Source organism: Heterocephalus glaber, unplaced genomic scaffold (genome assembly GCF_053883595.1).
Source record: "Heterocephalus glaber isolate CG9 unplaced genomic scaffold, H.glaber_assembly_v1.0 deba00001072, whole genome shotgun sequence".
NCBI lineage: Eukaryota > Metazoa > Chordata > Mammalia > Rodentia > Bathyergidae > Heterocephalus > Heterocephalus glaber.
In genome coordinates, this window is record NW_028258189.1 from 2,879,733 (window position 1) to 2,902,210 (window position 22,478).

Below are 22,478 nucleotides of genomic sequence, written 5' to 3' on the forward strand. Positions count from 1 at the left end.
TTTGCTATGGATCTCCAACTTTATCACACTATGGTCTGATAATATACAGGGGATAACTTCAATTCCTTTGCACTTACTTAAACATGTTCTATGAGCTAGTATGTGGTCTATTTTGGAGAACAACCTGTGTTCAGCTTAAAAGAATGTGTATTCTGATTTTGTGGGGTGGAACACTCTTTAAATATCTGTTAAATTCATTTGTTCACGAGTTCAATTGAGTTCAAGTATTTCATTACTTATTTTTTGTCTAGTTGATCTATCTCTTTGTGACAGTCGGGTATTGAGGTCTCCCACTACAACTGTATTAGTGCATATATGACTCTTCATGTCCGTTAGTATTTGTTTTATATAATTGGGTGAACTAGTGTTTGGTGCATAGCTATTTATGATTGTCATCTCTTCCTGTTGGATTGATCCTTTACAAGGATGTAGTGTCCTTCTTTGTCTCTCTTAATCAGTGTTGATTTGATCTGCAAAGAGGATAGCTACTCCTGCTTTTTTTGGGGGTTCCTATTGCATGGAGTATTGTTTTCCACCCTTTAACTTTCAGTCTATGAGCTTCTTTTTGAGTTAAATGTGTTTTTTGTATGCAGCATATTGTTGGATTTTGCTTCTTGACCCATTCTGTCAGTCTATTTCTTTTGATTGGTGAGTTGAGACCATTAACATTGATGGTTATAACTGATGCATATTGACTTATCATTATCATGACTTTTTCTTTTTGCTGAATTCTCTCCCTTTATATTTATTTTTATTTATTTATTTATTTTTACTTTATTAAAATACTGAGTTTATTTCACATGTATATTTTTGTCTCCCTACAATCTCCATCTCTGACCACATTACTACTATGTCCTATCATAACATTCCATACATACTTAAAACCAAGCAAAGGGTGGAGTTCCATCTTTAAAAACTAAACAGGCATTTTGGACAATACATTCTTGGCAATGGAACCTGGACAACATTTATCAAACACGGTAGGGAAAGTTCTCACTTTGCATTATAAAAAGGATAGCCAGATATCAACTGTTATAGAAATGAAATAAGATGGAAAATTTAACAAACTGTTTAAATTGTTTTCTTAAAGAGATTTCCTCCACTGCCAGAGATCTTGAATAGCCTCCTGGTCAGTCATCTGGAAGCAATTCTTCACATAATTTATGAACTTGGCTTCCACTTTGGGAAGAGAACCACCCTTTTCTAGACTTGCTTGCATTTTTCCTTTAATATCTTCTACAGAACTAGGTCCTTTGGGTGTTTTAGGAGTCCTTTCTTGTTTTTTGAAGGATTCTTGACCTTTCGATCTTAGTGTTGATGGTTTTGAGTCTTTTTCATTCTGTCTTGATTTTTGTGCATTTTTGGCTGGAGTATCTTGTATTGATTTCTTCACTGGTGCTTTATCTTCAGCTTCCTCATCATCAAAATCATCGTCGTCATCATCTTCATCATCATTGTCTTCATCGTCATCATCATCATCTTCATCAGCCGCTAGTTTTACTTTTTTCTGTGGAAACTTGCTATCACTTCCAGGGGCAGATCGCTTTCCAGATATACTTAAGAGTTTTACATCCTCTTCCTCCTCATCATCTTATTCTGCATCTTCCTCCACAGCTTCTAAGTGCTGTCCACTAATATGCATAGGCCCTGAACCACACTTCAACCTTAAGACCACGGGTGGTGTAATTTCAAAGCCCCCAAGGGAAACCGTTGGCTATACAGACATTTTCAAAGTTGCTAGTGTTACTTTAATTGGACTGCCTTCGTAATTTATTACCTCTGCTTCCACAATGTGCAATTCATCCTTTGCACCAGCCCCTAAACTGACCGTTCTTAATGACAACTGGTACTCATTTTCATCGTTATCCACCGTGAAGTTATAATCTTTGTCGGCCTTTAGTTCACAACCGAAACGATAGTTCTGGGGCCTCACGGGGCTCATATCCATATCCACTGAATCTTCCATGGAGTGGTGGCATGCATTTAGGTGGGAGAGAATGTGGATGGAAATAAACAGCTACTGCCCCAGAGAACAGATGCACAGGATGGAATCACACCAGGGCTCCCCCTTTACATTTAATTTCTTGTCGTGCCTGGTGGATTCATTCTGCTGTGCTTCCTGGGGTTGTGATCCTCAATGGCTGTTCCTAGGATATCTAAAATTTTTTGGAGTGCTGGTTTGGTATCCATGAAGTTCCTAAGGTGCTCTTTGTTATGAAAGTATCTTATTTCTCCTTCAATTTTGAAAGATAGTTTTGCAGGGTTCATCAATCTGGGTTGGAGGCTGTTTTCCTTTAGAGCTTGGAATACATCACTACAACCTCTTCTTGCCTTGAGGGTTTGCCTTGAGAAGTCTGCTGTGGTTCTGATGGGCTTTCCTTTGTATGTGATTTGTTTCTTTTCTCTAACTGCTTGTAGAACTTTGTTCTTCTGTTGGGTTTCTGGAATCTTAACAATTATATGCCCATGTGTAGATTTTTTTTTGATCGAGGCTATTTGGAGTCCTATATGCCTCACTTGTCTGTATGTCAAGCTCTTCTCCCCCCTGCTTGGGAAGTTTTCTGCCATTATTTCTGTGAAGAGATTTTTTATGTCATTTGCACTCTCTCCTCTTTCTTCATTGACTCCAATCAGTCTTATGCTATTCTTCTTTGTATCATCTAGCAGCTGCTGGACTGCTTTCTCATGGTCCCTTACAATTTTGAAGCAATTTTTCTTTTCCTGGTCACTAATTTCAATCTTATCTTCTATATCTGAAATTCTGTCCTCACATTGGCTCATTCTGCTTCACAGACTTTCAATGGAGTTTTTAATCTCCTGGAAATCGGTTTGTATCTGTTTCATGGATTTCATTTGTTTCCTATGTTGGGATTCCATCATGTTCCTCAGCTCCTCTCTAGATTTATTAATCATGTCTTGCACTATGAGCACAGTCTCTGCTGTTATCTGAGAAATTATTTCTGATTTCATTTTTTCCAGATCCTCTTTCGTTGCTAGTTCAGGGAGTCCAGGTGGTTGAGTATCAGAGTGTTCCATCTCATTTCCCTTTGAGGTTGCTGTAGGTGATTTGGAAGTCTGGTTTTGAGACATGTTTATGTGTCTTCTCATGTCTATGGGGTGGGGTGCTGTCAGCACCCACATAGCTCACCTCCTCTGCACTGGAAGAGGTGGAATGGTGGCCCAGAAGCCCCTTCCTCTGTGCTTTGAGCAGTGGTACAGTGCCCTGGAAGCCCCTTCATCTGCACTGGGAGCAGTGGAGCAGTGGCCTGGAAGCCCCTTCCTCTGTGCTGGGAGCAGTGGAACAGCAGCCTGGAAGCCCCTTCTTCTGTGCCTCTGCTTCTTCTTTTTCTCATCCTTCTCTCCCTCTTCTTCCTCTTTCTCTTCCTCCTCTTCTTCCTCCTTTTTTTCCTTCTCCTCCTCCTTCTTCCTTCTCCTCCTCCCTCTCCTCCTTCTCCTACATCTTTTCTTCTCTTTTTCTCCTCCCCTCCCTCCCTTCCTCCCTCCCTCCCTTCTTCCCTTCTGCAGTCTCATCTCAATGCTGAGCAATGCCAGCAGACACAGCTTTACAATCACCCATATGCTTATGAGAGAAATGCCTAGCCCTCTCTACCACATTCTGTTGATAATCTAAGATTTTTCGTAGGACAGTTGTACTCACTGGATTTTTTGCATTTATTTTATTTTAAACTATATCGAGTTCATCAGAACATCTCATGCCTGTGGAAATCTCATGCCTTGGTCTGTTTTACTGTGTAAAACTTGTCTCCCCGTTATATGAATCAGTATGGCGATTCCTCAAAAGACTAACACTTATGGTACCTGTTTATCTTGTTATGCCCCTCAGAACATTTCCAAAAGAATTGAAGTCAGCATACTAGACAGATACCTCCACATTCATTTTTATTGTAGTATAGTTCAGTAGCTAAGCTATGGAGACAGCCCAGATGCCTGTCAATTATCTAATGGATAAAGTAATTGTAGCAGGTATACACAGTGGAATGTTTTTCAGCCACGAAGAAGAATAAAATCATCATTTGTAGAAAAACAGATGAACTGCAAATCAGGTTAAGTGACATAAGCCAAACTCAGAAAGTCAAATACCTCACATGTTTTCTCATATGTGGAATCCAGAAAAAAAAGTGTTTTCAAAAAGAGATGAATCAAGTAGAAGGTGAATTTTTAGAGGAGAGAAAAAAAAGGAAATGGGTTAAGGAAAGTCAAGGAGGATACTGGGAGTGGGGAATACTCAAAGTATGTTATACATGTACAAGTATGCGAAAATGAAACTTTGAAACACTCTAGTCTATAACTAGTAGCAGAAGGAGAGAAAGAAACAGAGACAGAGAGACAGAGAGAAGGAGAGAGAGAGAGAGACAGAGACAGAGAGAGTGACAGAGAGAGAGAGAGAGAGAGAGAGAGACTCCCCTCCCCAGCAACTCTTTTCCACCACCATGGCCACCACCTCTCCATCCAGCTTCCATATCTGCTCCTTTGCCCCCGTGGTCCCCCTGTCCTGTCCTCCCCTGCTCTATGGTTCTCAGATGTTATCATGTGTCTCGGTTGGGGACTTTTTTTTGGTACCAGGAATCAAAGTCAGGACCTTTCGCTTGCGAGGCAGGTGCAGCACCATTGAGCTAAATCCCTGGCCCTCGGCTGGGGGCTTTTGGCCCCCTTCTCCTCTCCTGCTTTCCTCTCCTGCCAGCTCCTGCCTAGACGCTGAGGACATAGTGAAATCCATTTGGCACTGTTTGAGTACTCACTACTCTGTACCCCGAGTAGGAATGAACGCTCCACAAAGGTTGGTCTAACGGAATCAGCACTTCTCACCTGCACATGGTTTTGCCCCAGAGTTCACCGTATGACACCCAGATACTTGTTATCCCAACTGGATGGATGCCCAAAGTGCCTGGTGAGGAGAGACCAAGAAAGTCCCCAGCACACCGTCTAGCACCTGCCCCCCAAATACACAGCTCCCCAGAACAAAAACAGTGTCGGGTTCCGAATGTCATGTGACAGAGCAGAGACAGAGAAGTGAAGGGAGCCCGGCCTGAAAGAGATGGTACAAATAACTGACCATATCACCATCCGCGGAGAGCCCACGCATCTTCTAAGATGATCCCAACATGAGACCTGCAGGGGCTCTGACCTTGGGGGTCACACTGCAGACCAGGATGTACAAAAGCCACTCCAGGAAACCACTCACCACAGAACCCCAGAAGAACACGAATCTAGACCTCTAGGATCTTGGTCACACTCATTACTAACGAATCCTTCTCTCTCTGAGGAACAAGGAGAAGCTGAAGGGACAGCTCACATTTATTTGGAAAAAGAGGAAAAGCAGCCAGAGAGAAGCAAACATGTTTCCTCAGACCTCACGGGAACGGGTAGATTTCCTAGGAGCTGCCAGAATTCCTTTGTGTCCCCGTCCATCCCGTGCCATTAATTCCTGTGCCTTCCAAAGGCTGCCATCTCTGAAAAGTACTATGCTTCTTTAAATATCTATAGCAAGTGCTCTGCACACAACACCAGAAGGATCCATGAAAACATGAATTTTAATATTGCACTAATGAATGAATTCCCCCAAAAGAAATTACCCAACGTTGGCCTCGAAAGAAAATCCTCTCAACCATAATTAAAATATTGCCTAGGTAAAGGTATTAATATTCTTTACCTTGAAGCAGTTGCTATACAAAGTGACACGAAAAGCCGAACAATTATCCAGAGCATTGATCGATCGATGCAGGCTGCTAATCCATGTGCCGCACGGAGCAGCCCCATTTTTCTTATCTCCCAGCTTTGTAAATTTCCCAGTACCGTGACACCAGATCTTGCCTTTTGGTTTTCCCCTAGCTGCTGAAGCAATGCATCCATCTCAGGAATATAAATCCGTTATCCAGATTTTAGGAATTGTTGTGATCATAAAAGAATCGAGATGAAGTTCAGTTCCCATAAGCCAACCTGAAAGTGAAGGCCACGTTAATTTCTTCTCCTGTGGCCACCAGGCGATCTCTCCGTACAGGCTTTGAGCTGCTTACTTGGATTTTATATGTGATGATGGAATTGGGAGACAAAACTCTTTGAAAAGAACATTTCACCCCAGCCTTGAAGTAGATGAGATTTTCTCCTTCCTTCCCCTCCCTCCATCCTTCCCTCCCTCCATCCTTCCCTCCCTACCCCTTTTCTCCTTCCTTTTTCCTTTCCTTTACTATTTCCTTTCCTTTTTTTGTTTTTTGTGGCAATGGGGATTAAACCCAAGGGCCTCACACTAAGCTACATCCTCATCCCTTATTTTTCTCAAATTTCTTTGGAGGCAGAGCCTTCTTACATTGCCCAGGTTGGCTTCAAATGTGTGTTCCTCCTGCCTCAGCTTCTCTAATACCTGGAATCACAGGCCTTACAGGCATGTGCCACTGTGCCTGGCTTCCAATTCTCACCCTCTCTCTCTCTCTCTCTGATTCTTTAAGGATTTTTACGGCAATAAGATATAAATATCCCATTGTCCTGTTTATTATGCTAACCTACATTTCCTACTTGATTGCTGCGATTTTGCTGTAGGACTTGTGCGATTCTGAGTAGGTTGAATCTAGCAGGTTGCATGGGTTTTTACTGACAGGAGGATGAAACAAAATGAACTGTCTCAGCCAAGCCTCCAGTGCTGCTTTGTGGGTCCTGCCTGGGACCATCCGCCTCTAGCAATGTTCCCGTTTTCTCTGCTCACAAGTTTGCTCCATTAGGTGCAATCTATTTTTATTGTCTCTCCTATTGACGCTAAGACGCTGAAGCCAGACTGGACAAGCTGAACAACTTACACAGTCTGCAGGCATTAACTTAGACACCGGTGGCATGACTCAGTTTCCCCAAGTATAAAATGAAGGTCATATTCCTTCCTCCGCTGGCTAGCACTTCCACACTCCTTTTACAGGAACGTAATGGATGTCAGCACATCTCTAACCACAGCCTCAGGCTTAGCCCACCTTTCCTCTTAGTGGTTGGAGAGAGGGGGGCTATTTACACATCCTTCCCAGCCTCAGTTTACCACCTGTCAAATGAGGGTGACGTGATGCCTCGCGAGATAACACGAGAAAGATGCTTTGCAAGCAGAAACATAAAAATCTCAGACTAGTTGCCGTTATTAGCGAGGTCAATAGTATTATTGAATAAACACATAGAGACACATACAGGGACCATGTGCTAGAAGAACACATTATTTTAGGTCTTTTGCTGAAAATAAGAGGCTGAGGATAATGGGAAATATCATATTAATAACACCAAGTGCCCGCTCTCCCTTTGGCCCTCTCTCTCTCTCTCTCTCTGACTCTCTGTCTCCTTCTCTCTCTCTCTCTCTCTCTCTCTCTCTCTCCATGACAGGTGGCCACCAAATGTGTAAATGTGCATGTGTCCTCTCTGAAACCAAATTCCCCACCAGGACACACACAGCGCCACCTTCCGACACCTACCCATGACTCTGGGGCCACATTTCCTATTTGAAGTCCCTTATGGAGAGAAGGCATGTCAGCCAGCAAGCAGGGCAGACTGTGACTGCTGCTCTTTCATCTCTAGGACAGAAACCCAGGGATGAGATTCAGAATGCTGTGGGCCAGGGGGGCAACGAGTCAGACCTTCCAGAGCTAACTGCCTGTCCCCATGCACAAGGTGGGCTGGTCCCTGAGCACCCCTCTTTTGACAAAAGAAAGGGGATTGAAATGAACAGTGACACCATCCACCTATTGGTGCTGACCTTTTGTACTCTCCACCCCCCACATACACTTTTCCAAAGGCCACTGGGTCCTCAGCTCGGGGCTGGCATTCATAGTGTTCTGTGCATACCCAGAAAACTCCATATTCCCTTTTCTTTATGAAAACATTTCTTTTGTGTTGTTTCCCATGCAGAAATATCCATGACAGGGTATCTGAGCCTCCTGGGAGAAACTGGTGTCTGTCTCACCATGGGGAGGGGAGTGAATTTTTAAGGAATTGACCCAGGTGCTCTGTGGTCCCACAGTTATTGAGTGTGGCTCTTTTTCGAAGAAGGAAATCCAATTATGTGGCATTTTCATGCTTGCTTTCTTTTGTTCTCTTTTCTTGTCTTTTTAAGAAACTGCAGAGCAATATTGCATTAAATGAGTCTCTGTGCACTCATTTTGCAGTGGCTGCAGCCAGTCCTGCTCAAGCCTCTGGCACCAAAAGAGCCCATTTTTGCAAGTGCTGCTCAGCAACCTGACCTCCATGTGACTGGGCTCAGGTGCTGCTGCTGCATTAGAAGGGGTGGCAGGGAGCCTTTCTTCCCTCTCCCGCAATCCTAGCAGTAGGCAAAGGTCGACAGGGAGAGTTAGCTGAGAGGCTATCTGTATGCGGTTGGTGGGTTCTGTGGCCGGGCGGCAGCTGATTGTGATTTTCCGAGTCTCCCCTGTTAACAGGAATAAGGCCCTCATTCTCACCCAGAAGCCCGAGTAATTGAGCACCAGATGCGTTCGTGTTGGGAGAATCGATCAAGGCCGGGTTGGAGGAGATCTTCACCGTCACTCTTCCTGGGAGGCCTAATTAACAAAGACCTGCTTGCTGAATTAGATAAAATTTAGTGTCCACTGGAATTAATGCGCTGTTGCCGGAACATCCTTCACTTAATAGTGGAAAATCAAGTTTAAGTGGAAGGAAGCTGGCAGCCCTGATGAGAACAGAAGCTTTTTAGAGTGGGAACAAAGTGGACTTTGAAGAGTCTGCAGCACAAATATAAAAGAACAAATATGTCCATGCACCCCTAGGTACCTGGTGGGAGGATGGTTTCTAAGACCCCTCCGTGGATACCAAGGTGTGGGGTTGCTCATGTCCCTTATACAAAACAGCATTGTCTTTGCACATAACTGACACACACCCTCCCTATAACTGAAATCATCTCTAGATCCCTTACAAAGCCTAGTACAAGGTAAACCCTATGGTACAACTTGCAATTTTGCATGGAGAGCGAAGTAATAAGATAGAAATGTCTGCTTGTCCAGTACAGGTAGAATTTAAAAAAAAACAAGTATGTTTGGTCCTTCTATTAATCAGCCTTCCCGCCGCTGGTCGACAACACTCACAAGTTACAGGAGGAAAGGCCGAATGGGCTGGAGCTTTCAGTCCTTTCCTCACCAGAGAGGAAGGAAGCAGCTGTCGGCCGTGGTGCTCATGGTCACACTTTCGTGGTTCAGCCAGACACACCCACAGATGCACCCTGCCAACCCAAGGAAGGTGTCCCCTGAGCCAAGGACATTGTGATCTCAGGGCTAGCAGTCACAGTGCCCCGTTAGTCGAATTCTGCAATGTCCAAACTAATACTGTACGGCCGATGATGCTTTGTGTTTCTACCTGCAGCCAATAGCCAAGTTCTCAATAAAACAACTCATCATCCTGTGAAAGAACTAATACCAATGATTGGTGGCGGCTGAAGTTTTCCTTCTCTTTTTGAAGGCTTTTCTCCCTTTAGGTGAAAAAAAAGTAGGAAATACAGATTTATGATAGTTTGGAAGCATCGGGGAAGTGAGAATATTAGAATTAGAAATTTATTACTTAAAATTTTAGAGGTAGGTTGGAGAGGACTGTCTCAAAGTGCAGACGTAGACTAGAATCCAAAAGACGGAACCCTTCATCTGTTATCGGGCTGTTTTCTTTATCAGAGCCATGTTTGCAGGTGTGATTTATATAAAATGCATTTTTCCCTCTTGCATTCTAATTTATCAGTGGTCTAATGTCATAATTACACAGTTCTCCTCTCTTAGGATTGCAGCGACTTCAGCCAAGAAAAACTTCATGTTCTATACAGCTCTCGCTACATAGGTATTCGTTTCCTCCTTCTTAGGAAACTAATGAGAAGAAAAAAGAGCATTTTGCAGGATTGATTACTGAAGTCTTATTAACAGGATGGTCTTGAACCAATTTGTGGATCCTGCTTTTAAAGTCTAACACTTCAAAAATTTTAGAGTTGGTAGAATAGTGATGAGATACTGCTTTTTATCAATATGCTCTCAACTTCTCTGTCTCTTCTCCCAAAGATTGCAGAAAAGAATTAGATCCTGCTTTGTGTGTCCCACAGCTAGTTTGGTAGTCAAATATACTGCTTATCTGCAGGTTCAGGACTATATTTAAATACACGGAAAGGAAAGCTTTGAGGAAGCTCTTCCAGCCCTGTTTTAAACATCTAGATTTCATCTCAAGTCTAGATTCATGCAGGTAGTGATTTTGCAAGTTATGTATTTAATTTTCAAGGTTGGCCAAAAGTGTTTTGAATTTTCCCTAAAATACTTCAGCTGTTAAAACTATCTTCTCCTCCTTGGTCCACACCTCCTCCGAGTCCGGCAAGTAAATGAAAGGCAAGAGTCCAGAGGGAAGGAGAGATTGTGCTACAATGTCCTCATGAACTTAGCTCTTTTTAACCAAACCAATTTGAGGTTTACTACCCAGTCACATAGTGTGGTTCATGTTTTATACCTTACTTTAGCCACATAAAGAGATCGTTCCATAATTTCTTAAATCAGCCTTAAAATCAGCTAGTCTAGTTTAGACAATCTGTACTATTTTATCTTTTTCTCAAACATGAACGTGGACATGCCAGAGTGACTAAAGGCAAAATAATATTTTGCACTCTGATACTTTATTTTGGGAGGATTCTGCATTCATAAATTGGCGATCATATCTGGACAAAATGAGATCGTACCAAATGATGAGCTTCCTGCACATGTTGCTATGATAGCAATCTCTCCTATGTTAATTATATGAACTTATCCTCACCCATTTCCCTTAGTGTTGAAGTTTCCACACAGAATACAGTAATTCTCTCTCAGCTAGACACAGGGTGCTTTTCATCTTGGTCTCCAAATGGAAGGTGGTACTGAGTTCTGTATTAGTTACTTAATGCCGTGGGTAAGGTATCTCCGAATGGTATGGCTTATTGTAACACTTATTCATATTCTCCTGGTTTCCTATCCCCAGTCATCCTGAGGTGGCTGAGCTCAATATTTCTGGCCCGAAGTACCTTGTCATCAAGATGTCCCCTGGGAGCTCATGTCATTAGAAGCCTTGACTAGGGCTGGAGGAACTGCTTTTCAAGAGTGTTCACTTAGACAGCTGCTATTGGAAGGTCTCCATTCTTTACTGTCTCTTTTGAGAAGTCCTGAGTTCCATGCCAAGCGGCTTCCCTCATGGCACTGCTTGACTCTCCTCCCAAGATGGCGGCTGGCTTTCTTCAGAATGAGTAAGAAAAAGCAAGACAGAAACCGTAGTATCTTTTGTGTCCTGGTTTTGGGAGTCATGTTCCATTACTATAATAAAAACAATAGTGTTTCCTATTGGTCCACCAAGTCAACTTTGTTACAGTTTAAGAGAGGACTATGTGTGGATATGCCTAGCCGGAAGCGAGAATCACGGGGTCCCATTTTAGATCCAGTTATCATCATGTTTAGAAATGGATATTTCTCATCTCGTGCTGGAACCAAAGACATATCACTTACTTCCCTGTGGTCTAGTGATTTCCTTCATAATTTAATGCCATCACCAAAATGAGCAATTCAGTGCCCTGTGGTAAACATAATTTTAAATGTACTCACTAAAATAACCTTGTGGGTTACATGAACAGCAGTCTGTAAACTCACTGCTTCTTTTTTATTTTTCAACATACTTTTGCTTTAAATTTGACAGCTTCATTTTCTTCTCCTCCATTGTTAATCTCTCATTTAGGTTGAAAATTATTTCCCTAAGTCCAAAGAGTTCAAACTGCTTCTGTCAGAGGCCACAGAGATTCTAACATCTGTTCTGCACTGGGCTGGGATTATGTGCTGAATATGTTGAGCAATCTGGACAGTTCTTTTTTTCTTCTCTAGCTGTGTACCGTCCATGAAGAGCTGAGCTGAACAGCCTTAAGAGATGGTTGGGAGATACGGCTTCGTGTCCTATTTTAAATTAACACCCACTTCTGTCCCTCTCCCTCCCCTCCCCTTGCCTCCTCCTCCCTCTCCTCCCTTTCTTCTATTCTTTCTCTTTCCTTCTCCTGCCCCTTCTCACTTTCCTCCTCCTCTTCATCCTCTTTCCTTCTCCTCCTCCCCCTTCTTCTTTTTCCTCTTTCTCCTTCTCTTTCTTTCTGTCCCTCCACCCTTTCCTCCCTCGTGACTTCCCTCCTTCCTCTTCCCTTCTTCCTCTCTTATTCTGTTTGGGATTAGATACACACACAAGTACATGTAAGTAATAATCTAGAAAGACATGGACCCTCCGGTTATTTGGACAGCTATGACAAAATGAAAGGTGTTTTGAGGTGGTTTCTTTAGCAGATTCTGTACTCTATAAGAGGAGACAGTGAGATAATAGACTGGTGGAAAGAAACAAAATAGACAAAAAATTAAAAAAAACAAACAAACACATGGAGTTTGTGCCTTTACCTTGCTGGCCTGGAAACTTTGATCTTAACTTTTTCCTGCTGTTTGTTACCCACCACTTGATGATATTTAAGTCCTATCTTCAGTCCAAACAACATCAGTCATAACAAAGTGCAAAGGCTTGCTCACACACATATATCAAGCCTAATTAAAGTGAAGTATGATCCGTTTCCATCCTTCCAGCGTCTAATGCTACAGAAGCTGTCTCATGTGACAGACAGTGAGGGCCTTCCCTCATGTAGGCCCGCCTCGTGGTGCAGAAGGCTGACAGTGTCTGAGATGAGGGAGCTGAGTTGGGACTTGCTCAGTATGCTGGACGGCTGCGATCCAACCTCTTGCCATGGAGGTGGTGGGAGCAATCGACTTCACCACTCCCAAGGCCAAGAAGACTCACAGGTGCAAGTCACTGTGCTGTCCGAGATCAATTTTCTTTCAAGACGGCACTGAAGCGTTCTAAACCAGCACTGAAACCCACTGCTGCCCACAGTTAAATATCTCGTTTCAAGGACAAAGACTTACATTGGGGAGTTCCTTGCCCCATTTCCTGCAGGGACTGCTAGTTATTATGTCACGACCATCGACATAGTCTAGGCTCAGTTAGACTCCCCCGTCATTTTCTTATTTATTCACAGACAAATAGAAAAGATGCAAGGAGACAGACCGCTTCTGCTTGCCTGCAAGTACTGCGGATGGAGATACCAGAGACCTTTACTGTGGGTGACGTTCAAGGGTGTTGGTACAGGCGGCTAACAGCTCTGGGAGGTGGAGATGGTGTCTCACTTTCAAGCAAAGGGCACATGTGCTTGTTGCCGCGGGTGTGATAAAGGTAATATCTACACCCAGAGGAGCGGGCATGCAGGCTCATGGGTCCTGAGGAGCATTCAGAGCAAACCCCATAGGCACGCAGTTCCTTTGCTACAGTGCAGCCAAGCACTCGCAGTTTGCCACTCACAGGTTGTCACTCACAGCTTTCCACGGCACCTGCTGGAACTGCAGCTCAGGAAACCTTGGAAAGCATTGCTACTGCCTGCTGCTATTACAGCGTGCGAAAAGCATCCTTAGTATCTCCTTCAGGGCTCTTAGTCCTGTTGCCACCATCTTTGAAATGCTAGCAGGCTGATTTGTCAGTCTGAAACTCGGATAACATTTCAAACCCTTCCTCCCCCTCCAGCTCCTCTTTGTCTTTTTTTTGAGACAAGGTCTCATTATGTAGTTCGGGCTGGCCTTGAGCTAACTATGTAGCCCAGGCTGGCCTTCAACTCATGGCTCCTGCCTCTGCCTCCTGAGTGCTGGGATTACAGGTGCCCACCCCGCCCTTCCCACTTCTTAACAAAGGATGCCACGAAAAGGATGAGCAGCAATAACCTTATGTGAGTCTTATGGGAATACATATACACATTGTAAATAAGCTTCCATGGGGAAAGTATATTTCCTTCCCCTGGGCTTTCCTAGGTTGTGGTACCAATGTTTCCCTGTGCAGACAGCAGGAAGTGGGAAGTGGTCAGGGTGGGGGCGGGGAGAGAAAGTAAGAAAGTACAAGCACAGCTAGGTTGCATTTGTTTCTTCTTTTAAAATAAATATTAATGCATATTAATTGTACAAATTAATTTTTTCACTGTATCATTTCCACGTATGTATATACAATGCTTTGATACATCTCCCTTCATGGCCCTTTTCCACACCTCTTCTTCTTTCCAATGATCTCCTCCTCCTCTTCCTCCTCCTCCTATTTCTTAGATTTCACACGTGAGTGAAAACCTGATGATTGTCTTTCTGTGTGACTCGTTGTGCTTCACATAATGTCCTCCAATTCCATCCACTTTGCTTCAAATGACAGGATTTTCTTCTGTATTCAGTATTATGGCTGAATAATACATACTCTGATGTATTTCACTGTGCCATATAATACTCTGAATAATACTCTGATATATGACACTCTCATATATAATACTCTGATATATTTTATTGTGATGTACTCTGATATATCATACTTTGAATAATTCTCCAATATATTTTACTCTGATATATAATACCCTGAATAACACTTTGCTATATACTAGTCTGCTATATAATATTCTGAATAATACTCTGACATATAGTACTCTGAATATACTCTGGTATTTAACGCTCTGGTATATTTTATTCTGATATATAATAGTCTAGTATATAATACTGGTCTATAATACTCTGATATATAATACTCTGGTATATAATACTTCGGTATACTTTACTCTGATATATTTTACCCTGGTATATAAAACTCTGAATAATACTCTGAGATATATCATACCTTGAATAATAATGCTCTGTTATATTTTACTCTGATATATAATATTCTGAATAACACTGCTATATAATACTCTGATAAGTAGCACTCTGATATATAATGCACTGGTATATTTTACTCTGATGTATAATACCTTGATATATAATACCCTCAATAATATTCTGATATGTAATACTCTGATATATAATACTCTGAATAATACTGTGATATATTTTACTCTGCTGTATAGTACTCTGAATAACACTCTTCTATATAATACTCTGATATGTAATAGCCTGAACAATGTTCTGATGTGTAATACTCTGGTATATAAAATACTCTGATTTTACTCTAATATATGATATTCTGAATAATACTCTGATATATAATACTCTGATGTGTCTATATCACATATTAGTTGTCATTTCATCTCTTGATGGGCACCTATCTGATTCCATATGTTGGCTGTTGTGAGTTATGCCCCAATAAATATGGGTGTGCAAGTATTCCTGTGTTATGCTGACTTAAATTCCTTTGGGTATGTTATGTTGTGAATAGAGAATATCTCCCAGGGCCCTCATGGGCTCACAGGTGGTGCTGTTGAAAGGTGATGGAATCGTGGGAATGACACAGCTGTCTTGCTAAGAGGTAAGGCCTGGTCAAAAGAGGTGGGTTTCTGGGATTGTGACCTGGTTGGGTGTACCTCCCTCCCTGGCTCCTCCCTTCTCTGTCTGCTTTATGGACATTGTCATGAGAGCATCTGTCCTCTGCCCAGAAACTTCCACCATGTTCCCCTGTCCATGCAAGGACTGAAACTTCTGACACTTGAGGCAAAATAAACCTTTCCTTCTTTAAGTTGCAGATGTCAGATGTTTGTTGTTCCCAACAACCAGGAAAGTGACTAAGAAGGTGTGTATACCAAGAAGTAGTGTAGCTGAATGAAATAGTTCTTCTAATTTTTTTTGGTGTGGCTCCTCCGTACTAATTTCCACAGTGGGTGTTCAAGTCTCCATTCTCACCAATGGTATAGATAGGTTCCTTTTTCTCCTATACTCTTATATCTCTTTTGTTGTTTTTGTTTTGTTTTGTATTCTTAACGTTAGCCGTTCTGACTGGAATGAGATGGAATCTCAATGGAGCAAATAACATTTGAAAAGTCAGCTCCATTTCAAACCTCTTCTAAGTAGTTCCAAGACTTGAAGGGTTGAAGAGCTTCCTCTTCTTTCATCTTCTTTTGGCTGCTATTTAATGATCTCTCATGCAACCTTTCTGGTCTGATTTTGCTACAGCCTTGCTAAGCCTTAGTCATATATGGCAGTCAGGCTATGAAGAGTGGCCCTTTAGGCAGGAAACGGCTACTGTTGTACATGGTGTCCTTCCAACCATCACTCTGAAGAGGAAAACGGTTAGGATACTGTGGATAGGAAACCATATCCTTCCTTGCATAACCACATTATGAAGCTTGGTTGAAGAAGATCCTCAAAACTTGTTGACCTCTTCGTAGGCACCTGGTTGCATCCTTCATGACTTTTTCTATGGCTTGAATATTTCTCTACCTCCAGAACTCATGAGGAAACCTCATTCTCAATGCAATATTATTAGGTGTTATTTTTTTTCCTGGATGCCGGAGATGGAACCCAGGGCCTCATGCATACTAAGCGAATGTGCTACCATGCAACCACATCTGCAGCCCTCAATGCGATAGTATCAAGAGGTAAAGTCTTTAGGAAATAAAGAGGCCATGAGGGCTGCATCCTCATGATAAATTAGTTCTCTTGTAGAAGAGTTTCAGAGAGTGAGTTCATGCCTACTGCCCCTTGCACCCTCCCATTGTGTGAGGACATGGTGTTCACTCTATGCAGAGAAGGCAGCCTCGAGGCACCAACTATGCAGCAGACAACAGCCCACAGTAGAGAGACACTAGATCTGCTAGAGTGGTTTTTTTTTTGTTTTTTTTTTGGTTTCGGGGATTTAACTCAGATCCTTGAACTTGCAAGGCAAACGCAGTGCCACTGAGCCAAATCCCCAGCCCTCTGCTAGAGTCTTTGTGTGTGTGCAAGTGTGTGGGTGTGGGTGTGTGAGTGTGTGTGTGATACTGAGGATTGAACCCAGGCCCTTCACACTGTGCTCCATCTGTAGCCCTTTTTAATTTTTTTATTTTGAGCCAGGCTCTCACTAAGTTGTCCAGGCTGAGTTTGTGTACCACCATATCACAGTCTTGATATTGGGCTTCTCAACTTCCAGAACTGTGAAAAAATATTTCTAATATTTATTAATTATCCAGTCTAACAAAAAGAATTATCCAGTCTAAGGCATTCTATTAGCAGCATGACTGGAGCAAATCAACTTAATTCTTCTCAAACTGGCTACATCCCTCTCAAATGTTACTGCTGGTTGTGTTAAGGAAACCAGGTGCACATCTGATTTGAATTTCTACTGTCACATTTGCACAGGTAGGGAGAAAAGATCTCTTACCTGTCCCAAATTTACTCATAAATATCTCATAAGTTCCAGTAGCAAAGTCAGTTTAAGTATTGATTGCATTATATGTATTCTGCTTTTTATCACCGTGATCCAAATTTCTGACAAACATGGTTTAAAGGAAGAGAGGTTCATTTTGGCTCATGGTTTCAGAGGTTCAGTCCGTGGTCTTCTGGTTTCAAGGCAGAAACATCATGGCAGAAGGGCATGACAAAAGATGCTGCTTAACAAATGGCATTTGGAAACAAGAGAGCAGAGCATGAGCCAGAAAGGAAGGGGCTAGGGTCCAGAGTTAATCCCCAAGGTCATGTCTCCATTATCAGCCTAGATGTACTCTGAAGTGTGTTCTACTAATCTCCTAGGTGGCTCTCTAGCCAACCTGGTTTACAACCAAGATTAATCATCACACTCTCTCATTCTCAGCAGATGAGAAATTATGTTCCAAATTTCGGTCTCAGAGAATTTTGCTATATAAAAATCTCAGAAAATGATGATTAGAAAAGGTAATGACCTTCAGTTATATTAAGGAACAAGCCCACAGGATTGAAATCAGCACCAATGCCATGGAATTAGAAAGTTAACAGTGCACGATGGCACAAAAATCAAAACACGATTTGACAAGTGATCAAGAAATGTGAAAATGCTCTCCAGCAACAACACAGCCTTTCTGTTTCCTCCTCAAATGCCTGCCCAAATTGAGGTTGGCATGCAATGCATCTCACTAGGTGAACTATGTACAGCTAGGAGCAATGGAAACTGAACAATTTTTCAGCTTCTCTTTTGAAAATAGCCCAAGGTCTAATGCGGGCATTTTTTGGAGGGGAGGACAGAAGCATGGAATTTTATGTTCTCTTGTCATTGTTGACATGACATTTTATTTTAGGATACTTGAAATTTTTTGACTACTTCTTAGTTCAATGTATTTTCAAGTATGTATCGAATAATTTGTGAGCTCTGTCTACTGAGAGGAAGTCACATATACCAGATAAATCACGGGAAATTTGACCAGTGACAGGCAGGCCATTGTCTTACTCTGTGTAAAGGGAGTAGAGGTGCGACAGAGACAGAGAAGGAGAGAGTGTCAGAGACAGAGGTGGCCCGACAAAGAGAAATTGCAAAGCAGAAATAGTCAAGAATGAAACAAGAATTGGCTGGAAATGCCTTTTAGAATAACGAGGTAGAAAAGTGGAAAAATTTGGACTTTGAGAGAACTGCAGCATGCTCCTGTTGATTCAATAAGATTTAGGAGGTAGACGAATATTTTATAAGGTCTTGTGGAACAAGTCCAAGGGTAAAATAGATAGATTTAATTAAATGCAGAATAGGGCCGGGGATTTAGCTCAGTGGTTTCAACACCTGCTGCGCAAGCGTAAGGACCCAAGTTCGATCCCCAGTACCAAAAAAAAAAAAAAAAAAAAATTAAATGCAGAATATCAGAGAGAGAGAGAGACAAAGAGAGAGAGACTAAATTTTCAAGTGGGTTAGATACTTAAATTGAAGATATGCAGGAGTGTGGAATGTATTAGGGATAATCAAAAACAATGGTTACTATATCAGTTTTTAAAAATGTTATTAGAGTAAAAGAATCATTATCCTTCATACCTCTCAAAGTATTCTTCCTCTACTTCACCTCACTCATCCCGTCATTCTTGCTACTTTCTACAGCAGCTCTGGAGTCCTCTTTCATGAGTATCTTTGGTTGTGCCGACCTGCTGCCTCAATATCCTGAACTGATTCAGAACAATGCCCTACCATGGTCATTTTGATGTGGGAGAAGAACCAAAAGTTGCACAGGGCTAGATCTGGGGAATAAGGTGGATGAGGATGCACCATCAAGTTCTTATTGGACAGAAAGTGCTGTAAATATTTTGAATTGATTCAGGACATCGAGGTAGCCACAGAGATATACTTATGGAACAGCTGCATTGGATGAGAGTGTTTGAAGCCAGGAGAAGTATTTTGAGGGAGGAATCAATGGCAATGTGCCCTTTACTTGATAATTTTTTTATTTTAAGAAATATTTTAAGAAAATTTTTAAAACTTTAAGAAAATATAACAACATTTCATAGCCAAATAAGAGAATAACAGTAGTTAATAAACTCTGTATCATTATCTTCAAAGTAATTACTTGGAGACAAAAAACATTTTCCATTACAGGGAAGAAACAAACAGAAAATAGCCCAAAACGTTCTGTTCAGCGAACTAGGTGAAACTAGCAGTGTAAATGACATTCATATTACACCTCATGGAGTCCCCAAAGAGTAGGAAGTCTGTGGGGGAAAAGACTGAGTCCTGAGGCATGTTTCAAATGTCTATAGACTGAGATCAGCCTTGTTGACCATAGGATGATTTACCGGGTGGTTTCCGTTCTGGAGAAAAGGGATTCCATACCCAATAACAGAGACAGCTCCTCAAGAGCACTTCTTTTGGTTTTTGTCTTTGTCTTTCAACAACAATTGCCAAGCATTTCACTCAGGAATTGTGTGAGGTATGATCAGCGTATGCGAACTCCCTTGAACTGAGAGACTCCTGTTCCTCACGTAGGACACTAGTCCTCAATAAATATCTTGGGTATTGCTCTCCACAGCAGATCTGTTTCTGCTGCAGAATTCTATACACTCGGACCCAGGAGGGGAGTCTCTCTCCCCCACGTGTCTCTCCATGGTGTCAAAGATTCTGCGAGGCACAGGGTAGAAGGTCAGTGAATGGTCATCAGAGATCTTCTTGAAGACTGAAAGGGCATTGAGTTGACAGTCGGAGGAGGCAGTGAATGACCTATGTGGTAAATGCTGTGGGGTTCTAGAAAGGGAAGGAGCAAGGATGACCTGTGCGTTCATGGAAATGCGAGCGCCTGGTGGAGATCCTGAGTGATGGATGAGAGAGCAAGCAAAAGACCCTGGGCATGCCAGATGAACACGAGCCAGGCACCGTCAGCACTGCATCCTGGAGAATCTGAACGTAAGTGGAAAGTCTCTCGTTAACTTGACAGCAAGAAAGATATGATGGGTAAGTGATTGGATCCCTACAAATGTCTTGCTTAAACCTCTATCTGTTGTCTTAATCACTTTCCCTTTGCCGGGACCAAACAGCTGACAGCCATAGGACAAACTGTGCTCACTTTAGTGCAGTTTTGGTCCATGCTCAGTTGGCTCTGAGACATAAACAGGAGGACAGAGCCGCTCAAAGTATAGCAGCAAGAGAAAAGAGAGGAGCTGGGGACAAGCACATGTTCTACCAGGTCACACCCTTGGTGACCACCTCCAATCAGGCTCCACCTCCTAACCACACAGTTAAATGGGAACTCATCATTGGATGAATCCACTGGCGAGTATGGGACCCCCGTGATCCAAACACCTTCCAAACACATGAGAGTTTGGGGACATTTTAGAGCTAACCCTTAGTACCTGTTTATTATAGGTGCTGCCCATTACCCTTATGGATAGGAAGTCTTCCCTATAAACTTAGTAGAATGCTTAGTTTTTGGTATGGTTGATGAGTACCGGGAAGATGTAAGAGAGACATATTAAGAAGGGTGTCCCACATTGCTCAGTTTTTGTTCCAGGTTAATGTACTGAGGAAAAACTAAGTTAAAGTATCCGATGTGAACATTAAGGAACTAAAATGAATTTTTTGACAGTACAGTTACCTAATGATTATAGTTTAATGGGAAGAAATATCAAAACCTTGGGGAGGTGTGTAAGATTGGAGTACCGTCCTGGGAGATAACACAGTTAAAGTGCAGGAAGTGTCAATTTCTATGTAAATGGAATAAAATTAAAAAATAGAAATATCATTTGAAGAAGAATGTTCAAATATTGAAATTGAAAATCTCTCAGAAAGGTAACATTGCATAGTAAGAAATTAGCTAAGGGATTTTCTCTTGCACATATATGTAAAGCACATATAGGGTAGAGCAATTAAGAGTAAAACAAAACAGAATAAAACCACAAGTCATGCATTGTTTTTAGAGTCAGCAATTTAAGAAAGTACTTGTAGAAAAAGCACCACTTCTAAAAGTAGCCAATAGGGCCAGGGATTCAGCTGAGTGGTTCCACCACGTGCCTCACAAGCGCAAGGTCTTGAATTCGGTCCCTGGTATCAAAAAAAAAGAGTATTTAAAAGTAGCCAATAGTGACTATAAGAGAAAAAAAACACTTTTGATGTATCATTTATTGAATCAGACCAATCCAGAAATAATGAATTACTCATTGATATGTTCACATTAATGGAAGAAAGGCTGGCAACTGATGCTGTAATATGCATTTCTGAGAGAGGAATTCAATTTAGCTATCCAGGGCAATCATGCAAAATGTGACATGTAGCTGGGCCTGAGTCCCAGGCCCCACACTGGGGTGCCACCTGTGGATGACCCATCTGGCCCACCTTTTTCTGGGACCTAGAGCCACTACTTTTTTCTCCCTGCCACGAGGGGAAACAAAAGTGAATGACAAAGAGATGTGGAGTCAAGTTAACATGCAGGCAGCCAGGGGGTTCTGGCCTCTTAGTAGGCAGAGGAGCCCCCAGCATCTGGCTCATCTTGCCTTTATTCACCCCAACACAGGTACAAGCAATCAAAGTAGCACAAGTTTCATCTGCTTTCCAATATCCATTAGTACATACTCTGGTAGACAACTTACCCTCGGGTGTCTTAAGTTTCCCCTGGAACCTGCAATATCCAATCACCCTGAGAGCAGCCTTTCTCCTTTGTGCTCTGAGTGGAAGCCAATTAGGGCTCAATTCTCCTCTGGTCTCTGAAAGTGATGTCATGGACAGACTTAGATCCTTCTTAGTGTTGGCTACAGATTTGATGAAGCCATTGCTGGGTTATGCTAGGAGCTTTGACTTTTGTCTTCAATTCTTCCTCCAAGTTTGCCTTCATGTTTCTTTCCCCATCTTTCCATCTGCATTATGGTGTATGCAAGGGCTGTCTCTCAGGGGTGGTCCATGGAATGTCTAATACTGCTGGAAATGAAACACATGTCTACAGGTGTTGTTCATTCATTTGCACTGTGCCTTTGTGAAGGTGAATCACCGACATGACCACAACATGGCCTCAAAGAGCTGGAGTAAGTAAGACAATGCTCGGATAGAAAAGACATAAAGTAGGATTTTGACAACTTGTCAAGAAGCAAATGTAGGCCAGGGATTTAGCTCAGTGGTTCCGCCGCCTGCCTTGCAACCACAAGGACCTGAGTTTGATCCCTGGTACCAAAAAAAAAAAAAAAAAAGAAGCAAATATATAGGTTACAAAATAACTCCCTGAAATCCAAGTCAGATCGAGGAAGGACTAAATAAGCCAGACTTTGCAGGACAACTAAGATGAGCAAGTA

The 22,478-nt window shown here is 42.2% G+C and overlaps 2 protein-coding genes across 2 annotated transcripts in view; one reads left to right on the plus strand and one right to left on the minus strand.

Annotated features, from left to right (window-relative positions):
* The window catches only part of Pudp (pseudouridine 5'-phosphatase), a 338,048-nt gene that overhangs the window by 254,006 nt on the left and 61,564 nt on the right, over positions 1–22,478 (plus strand). The gene's annotated exons all lie outside the window — the stretch shown is intronic.
* Positions 1,061–2,052, minus strand: LOC101716365 (nucleophosmin-like). Its single transcript, XM_087209889.1, is given in 1 exon segment — positions 1,061–2,052. A coding segment is annotated over 1 exon segment (882 nt). The 5' UTR covers positions 1,967–2,052; the 3' UTR covers positions 1,061–1,084.